The sequence below is a fragment of the Prionailurus bengalensis genome, chromosome D1, assembly GCF_016509475.1.
Source record: "Prionailurus bengalensis isolate Pbe53 chromosome D1, Fcat_Pben_1.1_paternal_pri, whole genome shotgun sequence".
Lineage (NCBI taxonomy): Eukaryota > Metazoa > Chordata > Mammalia > Carnivora > Felidae > Prionailurus > Prionailurus bengalensis.
Window position 1 is genome coordinate 103,623,288 of NC_057346.1, and position 26,043 is coordinate 103,649,330.

General features: G+C 38.7%; 1 protein-coding gene and 1 pseudogene across 1 annotated transcript; both read left to right on the top strand.

The window, feature by feature from the left end:
• The first annotated feature begins 16,458 nt into the window (after positions 1-16,458).
• On the top strand, positions 16,459-17,407 carry LOC122483798 (annotated as a pseudogene).
• Positions 17,408-21,234: 3,827 nt separating this feature from the next.
• Positions 21,235-22,181, top strand: LOC122483797 (olfactory receptor 5B2-like). The gene is given in 2 exon segments (XM_043581200.1): positions 21,235-21,850; positions 21,853-22,181. Coding segments are annotated over 2 exon segments (942 nt in total). The 5' UTR covers positions 21,235-21,237.
• The last annotated feature ends 3,862 nt before the right edge of the window (positions 22,182-26,043 follow it).

Consider the following 26,043-nt stretch of genomic DNA (forward strand, 5'->3'; position numbering starts at 1 on the left):
TAGGATATGTAATATTGTTGTAAAGAATTTCCATACTTACATTTTCTATGGATGTTTAGAATCATTGGAGTTGATTGAATAATCATCATTTATCAAGAAATTTTGCAAATTGAGTCAGCTAGGAAACTTTTTGCAGTATCAGGTTTTGTTATTACACTTCACTAAATGTAATGTATTTCATGTGTTATTTTTCATTTAGTGAGAAATTCCTCATAGAAAAGAATTAACATGGTTTTTATATGATCTGTTTGACAGTGTGGTTTCCAAAAAGTTATTTGTCCAAAAGTGGGAAATGTAAATAGAGAATGAGAGAATGTTAAAAAAAGAAAAAAGAAAATGGCATCTTATGAAATGCTCTAAAATTCCTTTCTAAAGAACTATATAATGGGTAATCAACTATAATTATCCATGGTTCAGACATAGTTACTGCTGGACTCAAACGAGTAGTTTATTCATTAATTTAACCAATGTTTGTTGAGAAATTAGTACAAACCAGGCCATAACTCAATTATTGGGGATGAAGTTGTTAGTAAGGAACACAAATCCACTCTTCTCGTGCAATGCACATTCTAGGTAGTTAGAGAAATGAATAAACAAAGAAATAAATAGAAATAGTTGATCACAGCCATGAAGAATAAAGTAAATTGGGCACAGTGTCCATGGGGGTGGGGTGACTATGATACAGTAACATTTAAGCAAAGACTCGAGGGAAGTGAGGGGGCTTTCTGAGCGTTGACAACAGTAGAGAACTCAGTGCGAGTGAAGAGGAGGGAGCGAGTAGGGGAGCAGAAGACACGATGTAGCTCATATGAAACTAACAGAGGGGCACTAGCCATCCCATAGTATTTCCAGACAGAAAAATAGATAACACTATCATACTGAGTGTATCTATCTTAAAAAGTTGAAAAGTTGGTAGCCCTGCATGGAAAATTTTTTAAAATGTCTTTATTATCCACTGACCATTTTCTTCCCTTGTATTTTGGTCTTCTTGCTTTTGAAAATGATCCTTTGAACATCCTGTTTACCACACACTCCTGAAGATAGAAAAATTAATTCCTTTGATATATTGTATGTTTATAGATCTGAATAAACGTGCCCCCCAAAGCATATAACTTTATTTAAAAATTTATGTTATTGCACCCCAATGTTTATAGCAGTACTATTGACAATAGCCAATTTGGAAAGAGCCCCAATGTCCATCGACAGATGAATGGATAAAAAAAAGATGTGGTATGCTACTCAGCGATGAAAGAGAATGAAATCTTGCCATTTGCAACAACATGGATGGAACTAGAGTTAGTGTATTACGCTAAGTGAAATAAATCAGTCAGAGAAAAACAAACATCATATGCTTTCACTCATATGTGGAATTTAAGAAATAAAACAGATTAACGTAGGGGAAGGGAAGTAAAAATAAGATAAAAAGAGAGAGGGAGAAAAACCATAAGAAACTCTTAAATACAGAGAACAAACTCAGGGTTGCTCAAAGGGTGTCGGGTGGGGGGATGGGCTAAATGGGTGATGGGCACTTGTTGGGATGAGTATTGGGGTGTTATAGGTAAGTGATGAATCACTAAATTCTATTCCTGAAATCATTATTACACTATATGTTAACTAATTTGGATTTAAATTAAAATTTTTGTCATGTTTTTCTTGATTTTGGTCTCTTGAAATTGTTTTTCTTTCTTTTCCAGTTTATTTATTTACTTTGTGAGAGAGAGCGTGCACGCCCACAAGCAGTGGAGGGGAAGAGAGAGAGGAAGAGAGAGATAATCCCAAGAAAACTGCACACTGTCAGGGCTGAGACCAATGCAGGGCTTGAGCTCACGAACCATAAGATCATGACTTGAGCCAAAATCAAGAGATGGAAACTTAAGCAACTGAGCCACCCGGTGCCCCAATAGTTTTTCACCTAGAGAAAAAAATAATGTCGGACACAAATTTATATTCTGATATCTAAATTTACTACTCAAACTTTTTAAAATTAGAAAACACTGCATCCAACACCTTTAGCAAATTCCCCATTCCTTTGTGTCTGTGCACATATGGGATTCTTGCATATGCTTCTCTTCATGAGCTTATGTGTGCCACGGTTTACATAGAGGTATGCGTTGCCACATGGTAGACTAAATAAGACATAAAGTTATAAGGTTGATTAAAAACAGGGCTCCAAAATTTTAAGGCCCCTTTGGCCATCCTTGTTCAGGTATCACATATGTGAACATACGATTTTCTTTTCCAGATGAGAGACGTTTGAATAAGAAATGACATCACTCCAGTAATCTAGGTGCAGTATGGCCAGTAATATGTCATGTGTGGATTCAGTCATATGTGGAATTTGAGAAACAAAGGATAAAAAAAAAGAGACAAGAAGCGACAAAAAAAAAGCTGACTCAAATGTAGGGATCTGGTGGTTGCCAAAAGAGGAGGTGGATAGGAGGATGGATGGAAGGGATAAAGGAGATTAAGAGTTAAGCTTCCAGGGGCACCTGGGTGGCTCAGTTGGTTGGGCCTCCGACTTCGGCTCAGGTCAGGATCTCACAGCTTGTGAGTTCTAGTCTCGCATCGGGCTCTGCTCTGACAGCTCAGAGCCTGGAGCCTGCTTCGGATTCTGCCTCTCCCTCTCTCTCTGCCCCTCCCCCACTTGCACTCTACCTCTCTCTCAAAAATAAATAAACGTTTAAAGAAAGAGTTAAACTTCCAAAATAAATAAACTTCCAAAATAAATAAATAACTTTCAAAATAAACTTACAAAATAAGTAAGTCATGGAAACGAAAACTACCACATAGGGAATATAGTCAGCCAATAAGATGGTAATAATGTTGTTTGGTGACAGATGGTGGCTACAATTATTGTGGTGAGCACTAAGTAGCATATAATTGTTGAATCATTATGTTGTACACCAGCACTAATATAACATTATATGTTAATTATACTTTGATTTTTAAAAATGCGAATCATTGCCTATTGGGGATCTGAGAAGAACAACACAGGTCACTGTGGATCTTATAACTTTAAGAGACAACGCTTAGAGAAAATTTTGCCTTCTCAACCACCTTCTTGAATGCGTTTTTCACCTCTTTGTTCCTTAGGCTATGCACCAGGGGGTTTAGCATGGGAATTACCACAGTGTAGAACACGGATGCAATTTTATCTGAGTCCGTGGAATGGCTGGAGCTGGGCTGGGCGTACATGAAGAGGGCTGTCCCATAGAAGATGGAGACTGTAGAGAGGTGGGAAGTGCAGGTGGACAAAGCCTTCTGATATCCCTCACCTGAGCACATCTTCAGGATGTGCACTAAATCCATATCTTTCAATAATAACTCTGAATGTAAATGGACTAAATGTTCTAATCAAAAGACATAGGGTATCAGAATGGATAAAAAAAAAAAACAAGACCCATCTATATGCTGTCTGCAAGAGACTTCTTTTAGACCTAAAGACACCTGCAGATTGAAAGTGAGGGGATGGAAAACTATCTATCATACTAATGGATGCCAAAAGAAAGCTGGAATAGCCATACTTATGTCAGACAAACCAGACTTTAAAACAGACTGTAATAAAAGATGAAGAAGGGCATTGTATCATAATTAAGGGATCTATCCATCAAGAAGACCTAACTATTGTAAATATTTATCCCCACATCTTGGAACCACCCAAGTATATAAATCAATTAATAACAAACATATAGAAACGCATTGATGGGGTGCCTGGGTGGCTCAGTCGGTTAAGCACCCAACACCAGCTCAGGTCATGATCTCACAGTCTATGAGTTTGAGCCCTGTGTTGGGCTCTTTGCTGACAGCTCAAAGCCTGGAGTCTGCTTTGGATTCTCTCTCTCTCTCTCTCTCTCTGTCCCTTCCCACTTCGCACTCTGTCTCTCTCTCTGTTTCTCAAAAATAAATAAACATTAAAAAATAAACTTCTAAAAATAAAAAAAGAAACTCATTGATAATAATACAATAATAGTGGGGGGCTTTAACATCTCCCTTACATCAATGGACAGATCATCCAAGCAGAAAATCAACAGGGAAACAATGGCTTTGAATGACACACTGGACTGGATGGACTTACCAGATATATGCAGAACATTTTATCCTAAAGCAGCAGACTACACATTCTTCTGAGGGTACATGGGACATTCTCCAGAACAGATCACATACTGGGTCACAAATATGCCCCACTAAGTTCAAAAAGATCGAGATCACGCCATACATATTTTCAGATCACAATGCTATGAAACTTAAAATCAATCACAAGAAAAAAATTGGAAAGCCCTCAAATACATGGAGGTTAAAGAACATCCTATTAAATAATGAATGGGTTAATGAGTAAATTAAAGAAGAAACTAAAAAAATACATGGGAGCAAATGAAAATGAAAGTAAAACAGTCCAAAACCTTTGGGATGTAGCAAAGACAGTCCTACGAGGGAAGTATATTGCAATTCAGTCCTATCTGAAGAAGTATGAAAGGTCTCAAATACACAGCCCAACCTTAAACCTAAAGGTGGCAGAAAGGAGCAGCAAACAAAGCCCAAAGCCAGCAGAAGAAGGGAAATAATAAAGATTAGAGCAGAAATAAATAATATGGAAACAAAAAAAAAAATCACAGAACAGATGAATGAAACTAAGATCTGGTTCTCTGAAAGAATAAACAAAATTGATAAACCCCTAGCCAGCTTATCAAAAAGAAAAGAGAAAGGACCCAAATAGACAAAACTCACAAATGAAAGAAGACAGATCACAGCCAACATCACAGAAATTAAAATCCTTGTTTTAGCATGAGTCAAAAGAGTGTCCTTTCTTAAACTCATTCTTCCTCCCATTACTGTCATCTCATAGTTGAATCACCAAGATCAAGAGTTGAAAAGTCCTGGTTTGTTGGCTAGCTTGAGTCTTCAGGTCTGTTTTGGTGGAGAGCTCCATGTTTAAAAATTTTTATGTGATATGTTCTTGTGTAGGAACCGTGTCTTAAATCTTTATTATAATCTGAGGCCCTTTAGAAAGACAACTATCCTCACAAATCATTATCTACCATTGTTCTCCTGATTCTTTCACATCCTCATTCTCCAAGCCTAGCCCCTGAAGTCATTAGGTCTGTCAACCATCGACAGTCATAACATCTCAGAATATGGAACGTCCTGCAAAGAGTAAGAACTACATGCATATATATTTCTATGTATGCATGTGTACATATATTTATGCATGTGTTAATATACATGTATAAAATATACCATTTCATTTAAATTCATTCTGAGGTAAGTAGAATTTTGATTATTCCCACTTTACCATTAAGACACCTGAGGATATGAGAAGGTATATAATTTGGCTGATCTTTTTAAAGAAAGCAGTTGATGTTATTCCATAGATATCACTAAACTCCCCATTGACGGAAATTTTGATACTAAAATCCCAGCCTCAGCTCACTGCTTTAGAAGTAATGTTCAAATCATCTATTTTGGTGCTCAAATAACTCATAGTAGGTACAGCGCCCCGTGGATTTTGCATTAATTATACTTCTTACTAAAAAAACAATACACGCAACATAGAAGCTTACCTCGCTGGCAGAAAAGAAGAGACAGGCAATCCTGAATAGTGAGTCTGAAATCAGACTTTTTGCTATGAAATAATGCATATATACTGTTGTAGATGTTCTTTATCAGGTACTAGTGAAAATTCCAAGACTTCTAAGACAGGTAAAATTGGAGGAAAGATCCCAACATGGAGTCACAAACATGATCCAAGTCCTAAACCCACCCTTAGTTCTGACTATGCTTTTGGAGCAGCCACTTGTCTTCTCCCTATTTGTAAAATAAAGGATAAAATCATCTCTCCCACATAATTCACAGAATTGTGTCGTGATGAGCAAAGGAGGGAAGCTCTAGAAAACACCTTGCTGAGGGGTTCTCACCTGGAACTCAATCAATATCATTTCCATGAGGAGATGTTTTCCCTGGCCACGATCGCAGGCTGGAAACAAATTCTCAGGTCCAAGGTCAGGGAGGAAGGTCTGCATGTACCAGCAACGATAGCAGTCAGCTGAATAAATGATGGCCAGAGGGGCGTGGCACATGGCCTGGGGTCTCTGAAATGATGTCATGTTGAGTCCTACTGGGATTTCAGGGGCTATCTCATGGAATCAGGAGGGAGTGAGATAGACACGGAGTTCTCCGTGTATGTCCCCCAGGAGGGCATCTGTAGCTCTCATCCACCTTCTTAGGGAGAAGCAATTAAACAGCCTGTGGGGACCTAGCTGGATCTGATCAGGGTGCACACATGGTTTTGTGTCACATGTTCTTATATTTCATCCCTTCTCCTACCTGCTGTCCCTGGAAACCACGTTGCGGCTTTTGTCCATGTAATTTTGCCTTTGCAATAATGTCCTGTAAGTTGAGTCCTAGTGTGTGTAGCCTTTGTGTCTGGATTCCTTCACGTAAGATGTATCTGAGATTCATCCATATTGTTGCCTATATTAATTTCCTAAGACTGCTCTTAAAAAGTACCACAAAGAAGGTGGCATTAACAGAAATGTATCATCTCACATTTCTGATGCTAGAAATCTGAGGTCCATGTGTCGATGGGGTTGGTTCCGTTGGTTGCTTGTGAATTCGGTAAGGGAGAAATTGTCTCATATCTGTCTCCGAGCATCAGGGTGATGTGCTGGTGTTCGTTTGCATTCCTTGGTCTGCTGACCATTCTGACCTCTGTCTTCCTCTTCACATGGTGTTATTGCCTTGTGATTGCATCTGTGTAAATTTTCCCTTTTTAAAGGGAGTCCTATTAGATTAGATTAATCCTATAAGATTTGGGGCCCACCCTACCCCAGTGGAACCTCATCTTAAATAAGTAAATCTGCAACAATCCTATTTCCAAATAAGAACACACTTTGAAGTACTCAGCGTTGAGATTTCAACACACAAGACATCGAACTGGACTTTGCACTTCTCATAAGGGTGTTTCGTTACTTATAGTCTTAAATTTGTTTTTCTGTCAGGGAACGTGGATATTGATTTCCTATCCCTCTGTCCTGCTAATCTCACTCTCCAGTCATTTATTTATGTGGCTAATGACTTGCAGAACTAATTCAGCAAAGTGTATCTATTTCCCCTGAAGTATGCGGGTTCTGATGTCCTTGACCCTACCTTTTCCCCTATTTATCTTTTAGCCTGCCTGCCAATGGATTACTCTTGGGACTCATGCACCATTTCCACATAAAAAATTGTTCTTAAGTCTCCCGAATCAGGTAGACACCAATTTTCACATTTTACCATTGGATGTTTCTGTGTGTTGGATATGGCTTTCACAGTTCAGCGACATTATAATTTTGCCCTACGTTCATCCAGGGACTAGAAGTTTTCCTTCCTATGACTCTCCAGGGAGTGTAACCTTGGGAATGCACAACGTCTTCCAGATCAACAGGGATAAGCATGACTTTTTTCAGACACTACTCCTTTAGAGTTATACCTGGATTAGAGTAGTTTATTCTTCATCCAGTGTTTAGTCGAAGGTTGTGGTCAAGTGTGCTAAGGGTTCAAGGCTCTTTGCTTATGGATCACTGTGTGGTTTGGTAAAGCTTTTGCATTTTCTCCGCATCCTGCTTTTATGACTCTTAAGTGGATGCAATGTAAAGTATGTGTTCAGCCCTCAGGACCATTAGGCATGAGTATGATTTTAGGAGGACTTTTCTTGACTATCTCTTGCTCCTGTTCTCTCTTGAAATCTACTGGATGCTCTGCCATTTTATGTTTTTCTACCAGTATCATGAAATTTTCCAACCCTCTTTTAATTGCTTATCACCAAATGCTCTATGGTTTTCCATAATATTCTTAGGCTTGAACTTCTTACCTGCTCTAAATAAAGTCATTCACCTCAGGTAAAGCTTCAGAATTCTTGTCTTCATGGACTGCCTACTCTCTGGATAGAAACTCTGTGCCATTGTACTAGGACTGGAGGAAGAGACAGGATCCAGCTCTCCCAGAATGATACTCTTCTTCTTTAAGCAAGTGCTAGGGGGAAGACCATAGCCCTAGGTTTCTTGGCCTGTCCTTCCCAATGTGAAATCACTACCCAACAAACAAATTGAGGCAGAGGCCATTGGGTCCCTAAACTCTCAGCCTTCTGTATGTTGGGCAAAGCTTTTACCCTATTAACTGGATGGGAGATGACAGCCTCTGCCCCCCGCTCCCAGCCTCACTCATTGGGAATAATGCTTCTGCAATATGGACGTGGAGAGAATGAGAGATGCCTGTGTCCTGCCCTGCAGAGAATGATACTGTAGCCCACAATGGAACCTGGAGTTAGAAAGTACCCCTGCCTTCTTGGACACATTTTCCTGTAACATAACTTCTACTGCACAGAGCTGGGGAAGGTGATAGAAGGTGGGTCATGGCCTAAATGCCACAATGCTGTTCTTAGGAGACTGAGCAGATCTCCTCAAGCACATGTTTCTCCATTTGCTGTATGTCCTTAAGACAAGTTCAAAGGATTTCAAATTGTTGGGGTTAAAAAAAATTTCCACCAGTGATGACGTTGTTTCACTGAAGAGAAGTTCTGTTGAGCCCTTTGTATGCCATCTAGAGAGCCCACTGTTTAAATTATTTCTCATAAACTTTTAATGTTGGAATTGTTTTGGATTTGCACAAAAGTTTCACAGGTAGCACCAAGAACTCCTGGATATCCACTCACCTAGTTTCCCTCAAAACTTTTCACCTAAAGTTTTATTATCTTACATTATCATGTTGCATTTTTCAAGGCAAAGAATCCAACATTGGTACTTTACTGTTAAGTGAAGTCCAGAGATTATTCAAACTTTATTACTTTTTCCCATAATGTCTTTTCTTTCTCCCCTTTGGTCAGGATCCAATCTTGGATACCACATAAGCAAGTAAAAATCATTGTAATTTTAAACCACAATCTATTAGTCACCAACAATATGTCAGTCATAGTCTTTCCTTCTTTCTTCCTTTCTTTATAGTATTGTTAGTAGTTTTGGGGTTTTTTTTTTTTAATTTTTTTTTCAACGTTTTTTTTTTTTTATTTATTTTTTGGGACAGAGAGAGACAGAGCATGAACGGGGGAGGGGCAGAGAGAGAGGGAGACACAGAATCGGAAACAGGCTCCAGGCTCTGAGCCATCGGCCCAGAGCCCGACGCGGGGCTCGAACTCACGGACCGCGAGATCGTGACCTGGTTGAAGGCGGACGCTTAACCGACTGTGCCACCCAGGCGCCCCAGTAGTTTTGGGTTTTTATTTACATTCCAGTTGGTTAACATATAGCGTAATACTAGATTCAGGAGTAGAATTTAGAGATTCATCACTTCTATATAACACCCAGTGCTCATCACAAGTTCCCTTAATACCCATCACCCATTTAACCCATTCCCTGCCCCCCTCCAGCAATCCTCAGCTTGTTATCTTTAGTTAAGAGTCTGTTTTATGGTTTGCCTCTCTCTTTTTCCCCGTTATGTTCATGTTTTGCTTCTTAAGTTCCACATATGAGAGAAATCATATGGTATTTGTCCTTCTCTGACTGACTTATATTGCTTAGCATAATACTCTCTAGCTCCATCCATGTCATTGCCAATGGCAAAATTTCATTCTTTTTTGTGGCTGAATAATATTCCATGGTATTATAAACACCACAACTTCTTTATCCATTCATCAGTCAATGGACATTCGGGCTCTTTCCATAATTTGGCTATTGTTGATAGCACGGCTATAAACATCAGCATCCATGTGTCCTTTAAAATCACAGGCATTATTAAGTTAAGAGAGAAAGATACAGGAGTAAGGAGGAAAATAAATAAAATAATCTAGAGAGTTATATCTAGAAAATAATTTGGGGTGTGTTGACTAGACTATGGGAGCAAATTGATAAGAAACATCCAGGTTTTTTAAGGAGCTGCATCTCTAAGAAGGTTATACCTTCATTGAAAAAGTCTTAAACCACCTGTGGAAATTAAAAAATTGCATGGGTGGAAGTAAGTCTGCCAAATGATGTTCCTCAAGGAGAACAGACCCTTCAAAATCACTTCACAAGTTGTAAATAAAGAATAATGGGTAAGAAAACAATTTCAAAAAAAAACTGAATGAGGTTCTAAGAAAAAGAATGGCAAATAGAGTTCATCACAAAAATAAGAATCAAGATATAATGAAGAATTATCTATCATCCTCATGGTGGAAGGGTCTTTGTCAACTCAGCAAAATTCTGGAATTAACTTTGTCTTCCTTTGTTCACTTTTATGAATGAGTTGGTGGCTTTTTCCTTATTATCTTTACCCTAGTTCAATATTATATATTGGATGTGTATACAGGATGAGCTAACTTTTCTTCTTAGTTCATAAGCTATTGGATTGAAAGGACCCACACTTGCAGTGGATGGAGACGATAAATTTATCCCTTAGATACACGGAGCTTCTAGAAGTCGTTATAATCACTAGAATTTCAGCTGCTTCCTCCCAGGAATTTTGATTGGAACTCTAAAAAGTCTTTATGGGGGTGCCTGGGTGGCTCAGTCAGTTAAGCATCTGACTCTTGATTTTGGCCTAGGTCATGATCTCGTGGGTAGTGAGTTTGAGCCCCACATCAGACTCTGTGCTGACAGTGTGGAGCCTGCTTGGGATCCTCTCTCTCCCTCTCTTTCTGCCTTTCTCCTGCTTGTGCTCTCTCTCTCTCTCCCTCAAAATAAGTAAACACTAAAAATATACAAAAACTAAAATAAAAAGTCTTCTGTCCTTAATGTCTTCAGAAGTTTCCAGAGCAGTCCCCTAGCACCTCACTCCTTGACCTTCTAAAGACAGCTATATCTTGTGAGTGATATTGTCTTTGTGCCTGAAACAGACTTCCTTCCTCCAGTAGTTATTTGCTTTTTTTGTATAATGAGACCGCAGAGGATTTTATTCGACCTCTTTATTCTACCAAGAGTTTGTCCCAATTCTCCAGCCTCTCCAGTAACCCCAACTTCAAATACTACCAGTGAGGTAAGAGGACCCTCCTTTACCACAGCTGTACAAGCATCTGTTATTATCTGTTTACTCAATGGCAGCCATACAAATGTGTGTGAACTGGTGTCTCCTTCTGGTTTTAGTATTTATGGTTATTGATATTTTGTATCTTTTCATGTGCTTCTTAGCACTCATACGCTTTCTTTGTTAACACATCTCTTCAAACCTTTCCCCCGCTTTTTAATCGAAATGTTTGTTTTCTCATAATTGAGTTGCAAGATGTCTACAGTCTCAAAATGAACTTTTAAATCAGCTATTGTATTTGCAAACACTTTCTTCCAATTTGTGATTTGTCTTTTTAAAAATTGTATTCATGGCATTGCTTGATATGGAAAAACAATTGAATTTTGATGCAGTTAAAGTTTGGACTCCAAAATTACAGCTTCTTCCTTTTTTATAACTTTCATCTTGTTTATTGCTATTCTTTATTAGATGAATCACTGGCATCATATCTTCCTCTCCTTGTTTTCTTCAGTTCTTTGAATACATCTGACCTCCCTCAGAGAGTTTCTATTGACTGTTCTCCCCTTTGTTTGGACCACATTTTTCTCCTTATTTTCATGCCTTACCATTTTTTTTTGGCTGAAAAAATGGGCCCTTCAGATCACATAGTATAGAAACTTTGAATGCTGACCATCCCCAGAGTTGTTGTTTGATACTCATTCTTGTTTCATTGATCGAACTACACTGATTTTAGAGTCTGTGTCCCTTCTGTGTGTAGCCTTTGAAGTTTCAACCCAATCTTTTCAACTCTTGCTCTTATTTATAAGCCTGTGCTCTTAAGGGTAGCCACTGTATCAGTGGTCAGCGAATGATGTGCCGGAAGTTCTTCTTAGACCCATTTTGAAGGAAGGTTCTGGGAATGGTTTGGGGAACGTATTCAAAGTTTGGGCAGTTGACAAATCTTCCCTGGTTTTTGCTTTCTTCTTGGCGGGGAACCATAAGATGAGCCACGAATAAGTAACTGGCATCAGCTCTGTTTTTACCTGCATACTACATGTGCATACCCAGAAATATGTCAGAGCTTTTCAAAGCCCCTGTATCATTTCCTGAATATCCCTTTTTAATGCTTGACTTGTCCCTTATTTTCCCCAAACAGTATCACAGCTCTTGGCAGCTGTGATTGGCCCTTCTGCAATAGTTCTGCCACATACTGTTGTGGGGCTAATGGACTTCTCTTGCTCCATAACCAACATAATTTCTCACAGCCTTAGAATCTTCATTCAGGCTCTTTGTTCTGTCAGGAATACTCTACCTTGGGGTTGACAGTACTAAGGTTTGGCAATGACATGAAGAAATTGAGATTATCATGGACTACCAATGGAAATACAAAATGGCGCATTACTCAAAAAAATTGTTTGGCTGGGCGCCTGGGTGGCTCAGCAGATTAAGCGTCTGAGTTCTGCTCAGGCATGATCTCATGGTTCATGGGCTTGAGCCCCATGCTAGACTTTGTGCTGACTGCTCAGAGCCTGGATCCTGCTTCAGATTCTGTGTCTCTCTCTTTCGCTCTCTGCCCCTCCCCGACTTGTGTGCTCTCCCTCCCCCCACCCCCGCACTTTCTCTCTCTGTCAAAAATAAAAATAAACTTAAAAAAATCATTTGGCAATGTCTGATAAGGTTAAACATAAATCTACCATATCTGCTAACAATCTCACTTCAAGGTATTTACTCAAACCCATGTTTATACAATAGTTCTGTATGCAAAGGTTTATAGCTGATGTAACTGTAATCAATACAATCTAGAAATAAACGGTGTGGTTAGGTCCACATAATAGAATACTACTCGACAATAAAAAGGAACAAACCACTGATACGTGCAAGAAATGGATGAATCTCATATACACCTTATGCTGAGTGAAACAAGCCAGACTCAACAAATTAGATAGTGTATGACCTCATTTATATGACATTTCTTCCAGAGGAAAAGTCTCAAGAACAAAATCAGTTTCAGGATCTGAGGGCAGCAGGAGGGCTTCACCAAAAAGGAACACAGGGACTTTGGAGGACAGATGGTACTAGTCTTTGTTTTGATTGTGTTGGTGGCTCACGATCATACGCATTTAACCAACTTTCAGGACTATACACTAAAATGCATGAAATTTGCTGTAAGTGAATTATGCCTAAACTGAAAACGAGGAAGACATGGCAAAAAAAAAAAAATAATGTAAATGCATCTGTGTGTTCACTCAACACATTAAGCTAGGTATTCGCAGATGGTTTAATTGCCTCTCCCTTAAGTAGTAGGAGAAAGTCCTAGAGCTGCCCTCACAAGGGCCTGTTCCCCTGAGATCTCCAGGTTTCTGGTTCTTATTCATTATTATCTTTTAGAATCCCAACATGGTTCTTCTGTCTGACATCATTTTGAAAGGAACAGATTATATACCAAGGCATCTGGGTAATTTATTTACTCGTGTGAATGCGAATGGTTGTTAGTACACGTGCTGATCTTCCCCCAAATTGTGGAATTTCTGTGAGTCTGCAACCATCGTCAGGAAAACCCCTAGCATGAAAATTATATTGAATGCAGTCCAAGTGATAACCCTTTACTGAGTTGTTTTATAGCCTTTTTATTTGCTATTCATAGCCACAGTCCTGCGAATCATGCCCATGTGTTAATAACACTCTATTTCACAAATAAAGAAACTAAGTTTGACATCAGATAAGGGACAACTCTAAGGGCACCTTTTGATTCGCTTCTGGGAGGGAGCTTTGTTGATGGGATTGCTACGTTCTTCCCCCACAGAGTTTCGGATCAATTACTAAACATTCAGGATTTCCGTCGCCTGTTTTCAAGGACCAGGTAAGTAACCTTTTGTATTTCACACACATTTTTAGTGAGAAGTGTAGTACATGTAAAAGTAGTAATGAAGCTGATGTTATGAGTTATTTGAGCTCAAAATAGAATACCATGAACATCTTTTCTGAAACGCTTGGGACTTTATGTCCAATTAAAAACCACTTCCGTTAGCAGGAAGCTCAGTGGCACTTATGAAACGTTGTTATGTTCCTAAAGAGGATGGACAAAGACAGAAGGTGGATGATGCTCTGATTGAACAGGAGGTAATTTCCTCCCATTTTCTATCTTTTCCTGTCATTGTAGGGGAGGCTCACAAGCAAAGTTTGATTGGACAGTTCTTTAGATGCCAGAAGGATCTTCATGAGATTATTTAGATCTGTACTCCACTTTAATATTCTTTACCCCCGAAGCTTACCCTTTTCCTGACGTCTAGAAAAGTCGACAGAGCAGTCATTCAGTGCGTAGGTTGTAAAATAGATCATAGATACATTTGATTCTCAGAGCTGCTTCCTCTTAGACATGTAATTTTAGGAAGTAACTTCTCAAATCCTCTTTTCTTATTTGTAAAATAGGGATACTAGTGCCGACTGACGTTTAATGTTATGAAGATTAAAGTGAAACATATCTATATCTGAATATGTCATTCCTTTATTCATGGTCATAGAATGCAGCACATTATATTTGCTTTAAAAGTCGTAGGTTATATTATCATGTATGTTAGAAATTTATAAACACACAAGTGCCTTTAGGGACAGGAATGTAAAGTGAAGTTGCAAAATGGCCAGGAGGAAATAGAAGGTAGAGAGGAGATAGAGAAAGTAGTTACCAGAGAATGGACATGCTACCAAAAGCTCCAAGGTCAAATTAAAAATTAAAAAGCAAAACCATGGAGCTGACTACATAACAGATCTGCAGACTAGAATGAAATTCCTGGTCCATGACCCTTCAACTCTCCATCTCTGTGACTGTACAAGAGGCTGGGGGCTACGAGACTTCACACTGCCTCCACATCGTGAAGCCCTGCATCCCACCCCCACCTGTCCTTAACCAAGATGGAGACCATCGTTCCATCCTATTAATAATGTAGTAACTCATCAGGATTGTGATGAATGCCCACATTGTGCTTTTTTAAAAATGAATTACCTCATTTAGATTTTGTAAAAAATCCCTTTTAAATCATTCCATTACCATCTTTATTTATTTATTTTTTTAAGGGGCTCCACGCCCAGCGTGGCTTGAAGTCACCATCCTGAGATCAAGACCTGAGCTGAGAAAAAGAGCTGGAGGCTTAACCAACTGAACCACGCAGGTGCCCTGCCATCTTCATTTTATAAAGAAAATGAGGCTCAAGGAAGTTATGTTAGGACCAATGTCTCCTTGGTTGAAAATGGTAGGGCTGCTCTCTGAATGCTTATGAACATCTTCTCAGAGCCCAAGCTCTAACACCCAATGCCATACCTTCTTCAGAATTGAATTGAACTGCAATTCCTGGTTGTACATGCCTCTACTGTAGTTGTGCTGTTATCCCAGTACATCTAGTTTGTATATACATAGCTATTCTACTGAATACCTACAAGTACTGAGTTTGGCCTAATGGACACAATGAATAAATGTGAACTCAGCTAAAATAAATTCAATTAAACTTCAGTTAAGAGCCTGGATCTAGGCTGGGGCGCCTGGGTGGCGCAGTCGGTTAAGCGTCCAACTTCAGCCAGGTCATGATCTCGCGGTCCGTGAGTTCGAGCCCCGCGTCAGGCTCTGGGCTGATGGCTCGGAGCCTGGAGCCTGTTTCTGATTCTGTGTCTCCCTCTCTCTCTGCCCCTCCCCCGTTCGTGCTCTGTCTCTCTCTGTCCCAAAAATAAATAAACGTTGAAAAAAAAAAAAGAGCCTGGGTCTAGGAAATCACTTTGCCTGGGTCCAAGGCTTGACTCTATTGGTTGATACTGATGTAGACTTGCACAGTCATTTGTGGGTTGTGGAGAGGATCAAGCATATGTCAACATTAGACATAAGCGTGTACTTGATGTGAGCACTGTATAAACTTTAGCTGTCAATAAACTCAGGAAATCTGACTTAGGAAATGTAGGTACAGCAAATATGTGACCTTGGATAAATCATAATCTCTTTCTGCGCCTCTCTTTGTGCATTGGCACAAGTAAGAAGTTGGCTATGGGACTTGTAAGGATCTTTTGGCTTTAACAGTATGTAACCATATAGATCATTTATCTAAGCCCTAAGTTTTTTGTTCAAATCTATGCTTTATATCAGAGAATCATGAAGAATAAATTATTGCCATAATTAAATGGTGAAATAAATGAGGTATTTATATATTTAAATTTCAGTGCAGGGGGGCCTGGGTGGCTCAGTTGGTTAAGCATCTGACTTGGTTTCAGCTCAGGTCATGATCTCACAGTTTTCTGAGTTTGAGCCCTGTGTAGGGCTTTGTGCTGGCAGCTTAGAGCCTGCTTGGGATTCTCTTTCCTTGTCTCTCTGCCTATTTCCCCGCTTGTGCTGTTTCTGTCTCTCTCAAATAAATAAACATACTTATGAATAAATAAATAAATAAATAAATAAATAAGTAAATTTAAGTACCATTTATTTTCTGCTTACCAAACATTCCTTTCTTTCTCATTACTACAAAGAATTTAGTAATTCCCATGGACACTAATACAGAAGTGACAGATTTCATCCTGATGGATCTGACCAATACTCTAGAACTTTAAATTCCACTTTTTATTGTGTTCACCCCTCATTTACTTCATCAGTGTTTGGGGGAACCTGGGGATGATCATACTGATCCTACTGGACTCCCATTTCCACTCTCTCATGTACTTTTTCCTCAGTAACCTGTCTCTGGTGGACTTTGGTTGCTCTACAGCTGTCATTCCCAGGGTCATGGCTGGATTCCTTATAGGAGACCAGGTCATCTCCTATAATGCGTGTGCTGCTCAAAAGTTCTCTTCTGCAGCCTTTGCAACTGTGGAACATTATCTCTTATCCTCAGCGGCCCATGACCTCTACGCAGCAGTGTGAAGCCCCTCCATCCCACCACCACCATGACGATGAGTGTGTGTGCTCTTCTGGCCATGGGTTGCTACATCTGTAGTCTCCTGAATGCATCCATTCAGGTTGGGAATACGTTCAGTCTTTCTTTCTGTCAGTCCAATGTGGTCCATCACTTTTTCCTGTGATATTCCAGCAGTCATGGCTCTCTCTTGCTTTGATAAACACATTAGTAAGGTGGTTCTTGTGTATGTGTCCAGCTTTAATGTCTTTTTTGCTCTTCTCGTTATAATCCTATCCTATCTATTCATATTTATAACCAGCTTGAAGATGCAGTCAGCTCAGGGGCACCAAAAGGCTTTGTCCACCTGCACTTCCCACCTCACTACAGTCTCCATCTTCTATGGGACAGTCATCTTTATGTACTTACAGCCCAGTTCCAGCCATTCCATGGACACAGACAAAACGGCATCCGTGTTCTACACTGTGCTCATCCCCATGCTGAACCCTGTGGTCTACAGCCTGAGGAACAAAGAGGTCAAGAACACTTTCAAGAAAGTTTTGGAAAAAGCAAAATCATCTCTCGTCCTGGGATTTTAATATTATATTATGCACAATAATCTAGTTTCATTTCTCTTGGTTTATCCCATTCATATTTTTAAGACTTACCCTGCATTTAATTCCTCAAGTTATATCCCTAACACTTGAAAAGCCTGCTGTCTTGTAAAAATAAAGCATGTCTAAAATATAATACTTGAACTAGTATGGCTCAAAGAAAGCCATGAAAATCCAGGGGTCCTGCTTCTCAAAACACTTACTAATGGCATTTGTTTTATTCGCTTGTTCCACATGCATTTTCTCTACCACGTGCCTGTGTAAACGTACATGTAAATCAGTGGGAAAAATGAGTCTATGAGCAGAGACACATACACATATCCTCTATGACTCTGAGGACATATACACATGGCAGTGGTAAATTTGGCAGAGGTAAACGAAGTGTCAGTGGTTTTGAATAAAATGATTTTAAATAATTTGGGGGTTAGAATATAAATTTGTGTCTAATATTTGTTTCTTTTGCTGAATTCCTGTTGTAAAATCTTAACTGAAGAAAAAGTACGTAATTCTAAATAGAAGTATTTTCTTTGTTGGCACATTTTATTGAAAGACACATAGATATTGCATTTAAATGGAATCGTATTGGGGCGCCTGGGTGGCTCAGTCAGTTAAATGTCCAACTTCAGCTCAGGTCATGATCTCACAGTTGATGGGTTTGAGCCCTGCGTCAGGTTCTGTGCTGACAGCTCCGAGTCTGGAGCCTGCTTCGGATTCTGTGTCTCCCTCTCTCTCTGCCCCTCCTCTGCCCATGCTCTGTCTCTCTCTGCCTCTCAAAAACAAATAAAAATGTTAACAATTTTAAAAGAATAAAAAGAGTTATATTTCTGTCTTGACTGAGTCATTCTGTAGAGTCAACATATCCACATTACACTTTTTAAAAGGACAAAAGATCTAGACTACACACACAAAAAATGGAGGGAAATAAACACATTTTCCGTTATTCACATGTAACCTCAAACTCTCATAATGCTTAAAAAATGAACAGAGACTGTCAAGAATGCACACTTTTCTCTCTAAAAATGCTTTGAAATGGCTAATGTTTCCTATTTTTCATACTGCAGTGTTGTTAGGTCATCTCTTGTCCCTCTCCCGGACTTCTCCCTCACTTCATCCACAGTGATTTCCTTGGTTTTTATGGACAACTCAAATACACTTCCACCTCAGGGTCTTTGTACTTGCTGTTCCTTCTGAAAGAAATCTTCTCTTAGTCCATTCAGGGTCTCCTTAATCTTAGAGGCCTTCTCTGCCTACCTTTAAAAATTTGTCACTTTCTCCTTCCCGCATACACCAACTTCTCACCCTGCATTATTCTTTGTCATCCTTACAAACACTCGCCTGTTGTATATTTATCGGCCTTTTGCTTTGTGAACTATCTCTCCTAACTAGAATCTAACTCCATAAGAACAGTGACTTTATCCGTTGTATTTACCACATGATCACCAACACTAAAATGAGTATGTGATTCGTTGTAGATTCTCAATAAATAATTATCTAACAAATGAATAAATTGAGTCCAATTGGACCATATGTTAGGTCCTTGAGTCTTTGGGAATTCTCTGTAGCAACTGTCTAGATATGCTCCTAGAGCATTTCCTGTATTATAGCTTATTTTCCACTTTGCTGAAATATTTTCATCTATGTTCTCACTCAGTGCTTGCAGCCGTCACTTTTGGCATGATTGCCTGGAAATCTCAACAGCTGTGTGACCTCAAACCATTTTATAATTTTTACTCAGAAGTATGGCTTGCAAGGTGTCAAGGAAGCACAAGATAAATGCTATTTAGTATTTGCTATATGATTTAATTTGGAAAATTACTTCATGCACTCTGGAACATACATTAACTGAAATGGTTCAAAATATCCATATAGAAGATAAACCAGAAAATAACTGTCAGTAATAAACATAACGTACTTTCAAAATCCCAAAGTAATGCACAACATTTATGCATTTAATTTGCCCCGCAGGGAACCCCATTCTATACTGAAACTACCTCTGGGAATGTGCACTCATGGCTCCATTTTTTGGTCTCTGTCTAATTACAGGCTGCAACATCTCCATATTTGTAAAATTTTTCTTCAATGTACAGAAATGTCATGCTACTACTTGTGGGACAGTGTAGCCTATTACAAGACTCACTTTTTTTCTTTATAGGGATGTTTCTCTTGTTGAAATCTAATTATTTGAATGCATAATTTTTTTAGAGTTACAGAAAGTCTTCAAAGATGGTGTGGAATGTTCCCATATGACCCATTGTAGGCTGAAAATAGCTAAATCATACATTCAGGGAAAAAAAGAAATACCAAATAATGACAACTGTGCATACCCACTCAATATATGTAGGAGGTCCCCGTAGGTAGTTTAATTGCTTCTTCCGTAGAAAGGTGGGATGAAGAGCCATAGATGCTCTTGAAAGAGCTTCCCCTGAGCCCCATATCTTAATAACTCATTTTTGGTGCCCTTATATCAGTCTCTGAAATAGCAACAACAGTCCACATAGCATCATTCTAGAGAGATCAGATTGCACACTGGGCTCCATGATCATCCTACATTCATCTGAATGTCAGTGGGCATCATTGCCCTCAGGCTTTCTCCTTCCCTGAAGACTTGCTGTCAGCCTGCAACCATGACCAAGGAACGCACCTCAAGACAAAAGTTGTATTGAGTGGCTTTAAAATGGTAACCCCTTACTGAGTTATTTTATAGACCTTCCCTTATTTGCTATTTACAGACACAATTCTGTAAAATATGTGGGAGAAGTATTTTTACTATGCTTATTTTACAAATAAGGAGAAGGTAAGTGACTTCTCCAAGGGCACAGCATGAATTAATGGTAGATTCAGAATCTGAGCTCAGGTTCCTGGGTCCTTGTTGGTGTGTTTCCATTCGTTTTTTGCTGCCTTGGAGAACTTGGAAACTTTTGACCACTACCGAACATATAGCTTCTCTACAGTTTGTGTGGGTTATTTCTTGGATGATTTTCTCATGAATTTCACACTCACTATTGAGGACTGACTGTCTCTTCTCTTCAAGGAGCAAGGTAAGCCACTATATTCCATATACATTATTAGTGAAAAGTGTAATTCACGCAAAAGGAGTATGAAAGCCAAACATGCTATGAGTTGTTTGAGCAGAGAAATTGATGTTTTGAAACATTTTTTCTAAAATAGTAAGTTGAAGCTGGAGTATAAATTCAAAATTCCATTAGCAGGGGATTTAATGATACTTATAAAATACCCTGTGGCTTCCCTTAAAAAAATAAGATAGTTGATGCTCTACTTGAGTATATGGTAATTTCATTTTGTTCAGTATCAGATAGCCTCTCATTGGAGGTGAAATAAAGTGTGAAGTGACTCTTCTTTAAGCTACAAAGGGAATTGAGTGATTTAGTAAGATCAAACTGCAGTGTAACCTTTTCTCCCTAATCTCATCCTTATTGTTATTGGCACCTTTAAATATTCCGAGTGAAGGAGTTAAAAGTGCACAGATTCTGGTTAGGTCAAAACTGAGTCTCAAACTTGAATCTTTTTCATACTAGTGATATCATTGTAAAATATCACATAAGTCCTCAAATCCCTAATTCCTTCAATGGTAAAATTAAAATAATACTACCCATTGTACACACACACACACACACACTCTAACACACATATTTATATGTAAAGCCCTTAACATTAGACCAGGATCATTCTGAAGTACAAATTATTAATGAAATAATGCACGTGGTATTTATACATTTCAATGTCATTAGAATTTCTTTTTGTTTTCTCCTTTATTTCTCTTTAACAGGACATCTCATAATTCCCTGATCACGTTGATGGATAACAGGACAGAAGAGACACAATTCATCCTGGTGGGACTAACCAGTGACCCAGAAGTGCTGATCCCCCTTTTTATCATGTTCACCCTCATCTACCTCATCAATGTGGTTGGGAACCTGGGGATGATGGTGCTGATTCTCTTGGACTCCCGTCTCCACACTCCCATGTACTTTTTCCTCAGTAACCTGTCTCTGGTGGATCTTTGCTACTCTACAGCTGTCACTCCCAAGGTCATGGCTGGATTACTTATGGGAGACAAGGTCATCTCCTACAATGCATGTGCTGCTCAGATGTTCTTTTTTGTAGCATTTGCCACTGTGGAAAATTACCTCTTGGCCTCAATGGCCTATGACCGCTACACAGCAGTGTGCAAACCCCTCCATTATACCACCACCTTGACCACAGGTGTGTGTGCTTCTCTAGCTATAGGCTCCTACATCTGTGGTTTTCTGAATGCCTCTTTCCATGTTGGGGACATATTCAGTCTGTCTTTATGTAAGTCCAATCTGATCCATCACTTTTTCTGTGATGTTCCAGCTGTCATGGCTCTCTCTTGCTTTGATAAACACGTTAGTGAACTGATTCTTGTTTTTATGTCAAGCTTTAATGCCCTTTTGCTCTTCTGGTTATATTGATTTCCTACCTATTCATATTTATATCCATCTTGAAGATGCAGTCAGCTCAGGGGCACCAAAAGGCTTTGTCCACCTGCGCTTCCCACCTCACTACAGTCTCCATCTTCTATGGGACAGTCATCTTTATGTATTTACAGCCCAGTTCCAGCCATTCCATGGACACAGACAAAATGGCTTCCGTGTTCTATTCTATGGTCATCCCCATGCTGAATCCTGTGGTCTATAGCCTGAGAAACAAAGAGGTCAAGTGTGCATTCAAGAAGGTGGTGGAGAAGGCAAATTTTTCTACAGGATTAGGAATTTAACATTACAGTGTGCATAACCTTGTTTAATTCCACTCAGACTTTCCCCATGCAATGAGCTACTTTTTAAGACCCATGCTGCATTTAAACTTCTGAAGTGACACCCTTCTCTCTTCAAAAGTCTATTGTTTGGCAAAAAGAAAACATATTCAGGGTCGCCAGATGGCTCAGTTGGTTAAGTGTTTGACTTTGGCTCAGGTCATCATCTCACGGTTCGTGAGTTTGAGCCCTGTCTCAGGCCCTCTGCTGTCAGCACAGAGCCTGTTGGCGTTTCTCACTCTTTTCCCTCTCTCTCTCTGCCCTTCCCTTGCTGGCTCTCTCTCGCGCTCGCTCGCTCTCTCTCTCTCTCTCAGGCAGTCTCTCTCTCTCAAAATAAATAAATAAACTTAAAAAAAAAACATGTTAAGAAATGTAATTCCTGAATGGGGATGTTAATAAGAAGCATTAAAAATTTGGGGACCCACTTGTCAAACTTGACTAATGATATTTGAATTATTCGCTTGTTGCACTTATATTTTTTTCTACCCAACGCAAACATACATGTTAAGTAGGGGTCAAAACAAGCCCAGGAACAAAGCACATGTATATGCCCCATGTAGGCACATACACATTGCAGTAGAAATTTTGTCAGGGGTAAATGGAGTGTGACAAGTTTTGAATAAAAATAATTTAAGTAGTTAATTGAGGTATTAAATATAAAGTCATATTTAATTGTAATTATTTCTTTTATTGAACAACTGTTTTAAGATTCTGAGTAGAAGCAGAATCATGTACTTTTAAATGAAAGTATGTACTGTTTTGGCACATTTCATTGGGAGGTACATACATATCAAATCTAAATGAATCTCTGTCTTGACTGAGTCATTTTGCAGAATCAACACGTTCACATTATAATTTTGAAAAAGACAAAAGAATCACCTAAATTCTATAACTTACCTTAGGGTTCTGTCTTGGTGGTGTATACGCTATGGCTTTGGGCAAATGTATAAAGAATTGAATCTGTCATTGTAGCATCATACAGGGTGTTTTCACTGCTCTAAAAATCGCCTGTTCTCTGCCTAGTCATCCTCCCCACCCCCACCCCCAAACCACTGGCAACTACTGATCTTTCAGGTGTCTCCATGGTTCTGCCTTTACCAGAGTTTAATATAGTTGGAATCATATAGCTGGAAACCAGCCTTCTCAGATTGGCTTCTTTCATGCGGTAGTATGCATTTAAAATTCCTTCATGTCTTTCCTTTCATTTATCCATTAACCTAATGAAAGACATCTTGGTTACTGCCAGTTTGGGCAATCATGAATGAAGGTGCTGTAAACATTCATGTGCAAGTTGTGTGAACATAAGTTTTCAACTCGTTTGGGTAAATACCAATAACGATGATTGCTGCATCATATGGTGAGAGTATGTTTAGGTTTTTAACAAATGTCCACACTGTCCTCCAAAGTGGCTGTCCCACTTTTCACTTTGACCAGCAATGAATGAAAGTTCCTTTTGCTCCGCCGCCACTGATGTTTTCGGTGTTCTGGATTTTGGCCATTTTTAAAAGGTGTATAGTGAAATCTATTGGTGTTTTAATTTGCATTTCTCTGATGACATATGATGTGGATCATCTCTTAAAATGCTTATTTACCATCTGTATATCTTCTTTGTTGAAGTGTCTGTTAAAGCTTTGGCCCATTTAAAAATCCAGTTGTTTGTTTTCTTATTAAGTTTTAAGAGTCCCTTTTATATTTGGCATAATAGTCCTTTACCAGATGTGTCCTTTGCAAGTATTTTCTCCCAGTTTGTAGATTGTTCTCCCATTCTCTTGACATTGTTCATCACAGAGCAAAAGTTTTTAACATTGGTGAAGTCCAGTATATTAATTATTTTTTTTCTTATATGTGCTTCCAAAGTGAGCACTAATTATTTCTTTTATGAATCATGACTTTATTGTTGTATCTACAGAGTACTCACCATACCCAAGGACATCTAGGTTTTTTCCCCTATGTTATCTTCTAGGAATTTTAGTTTCACATTTTGCATTTTGGCCTGTGATCCATTTTGACTTAATTTTTGTGTGGGGTGTAAGTAAAGTAGGTTTCTAGATTCAGTTTTGCATGTGGTTGTCAAGTTGTTCCAGCACTATTTGCTGAAAACTATATTTTCAAAGCAAAAAAGACAGGATGGGAATGCAAGCTGGTGCAGCCACTCTGGAAAACAGTATGGAGGTGCCTCAAAAAACTAGAAATAGAACTACCCTATGACCCAGCATTTGCACTACTAGGTATTTATCCACGGGATACAGGTGTGCTGTTTCGAAGGGGCACATGCACCCCCATGTTTATAGCAGCACTATCAACAATAGCCAAAGTATGGAAAGAGCCCAACTGTCCATCGGTGGATGAATGGATAAAGAAGATGTGGTACACACACACAATGGAGTATTCCTCGGCAATCAAAAAGAATGAAATCTTGCCATTTGCAACTACGTGGATGGAACTGGAGGGTATTATGTTAAGTGAAATTAGTCAGGCAGAGAAAGACGAAAATCATATGACTTCACTCATATGACGACTTTAAGAGACAAAACAGATGAACATAAAGGAAGGGAAACAAAAAGAATATAAAAACAGTGAGGGGGACAAAACAGAAGAGACTCATAAATATGGAGAACAAACTGAGGGTTACTGGAGGGGGTGTGGAGGGGGAATGGGCTAAATGGGTAAGGGGCACTAAGTAATCTACTCCTGAAATAATTGTTTCACTATATGCTAACTAATTTGGATGTAAATTTTTAAAAATAAGAAATAAAATTTTAAAAAGAAATGTACTAGAGCCTCAAAGACAAGAGCTACGGTATGATTAGTTTTCAATAAATATACTTGCATGTACATCAATATATTAGAATTCTCTAGTCATCCAAGAACTTGACTTGGAGAACATTCTGCTCACTCCAGGTTTGCTCCCCACTATAAAATACAACTTTTAAATCATAAATATTAATCAGGCCCCATATCAAGAACTCCAAAATATTTAAAAATAATGTTATGAATAAATATTCTTTTATCCTTTAAAAAAAAGAAAGAAAACATAAACAATAAGCTCCTTGACATCAGTCTTAGTGATGTTCCTTTGGATCTGACTCCAAAGGAAAGGGGAACAAAAGTAAAAATAAACAAACAGAAATATACCAAACTAAAAAGCTCTGAAAAGTGAAAGAAACCATCAACAAAGCAAAAAGCCAATGTAGTGAATGAGAGAAGATATTTACAAATTATATATCTGACAAAAGCTTAATATCCAAAGTACATAAAGAACTTATACAATTCAATAAAAAAAAATAAACAATTCAATCAAAAAATGGGCAGAAGATCTTAACAGACATTTTTCCAAAGAAGACATACAGATGGCCAACAGGCACATAAAATGATTCTCAACATCACAATCTTCAGGGAAAAGCAAACCAAAACCACAATTAAATAACATCTTTAGCTGTTAAACTGGCTTTATTTATCAAAAAGACAAGAAACAACACATGTAGGTGAGGGTATGGAAAAAAGTGAACCTCGTGTATTGTTTATGGGAACGTAAATCGGTGCAGCTACTATGGAAAACAGTATGGAAGTTCTTCAACAAAATTAAAAATAGAACTACCATATGATCCCAGAATCCCACTACTGGTTATTTATCCTAACAAAACAAAAACACTATCCTGAAAAAAATCTTTTCATAACAGCGTTATTAACAATAGCCAAGATATGGAAACACCCTAAGTGTTCACCAATGGATAAATAGGTAAACATGTGTGTGGGGTGTGTGTGTATGGATGTGTATGGATAATATGTAATTTACATATAATGGAATACTATTCAGCCATTAAAA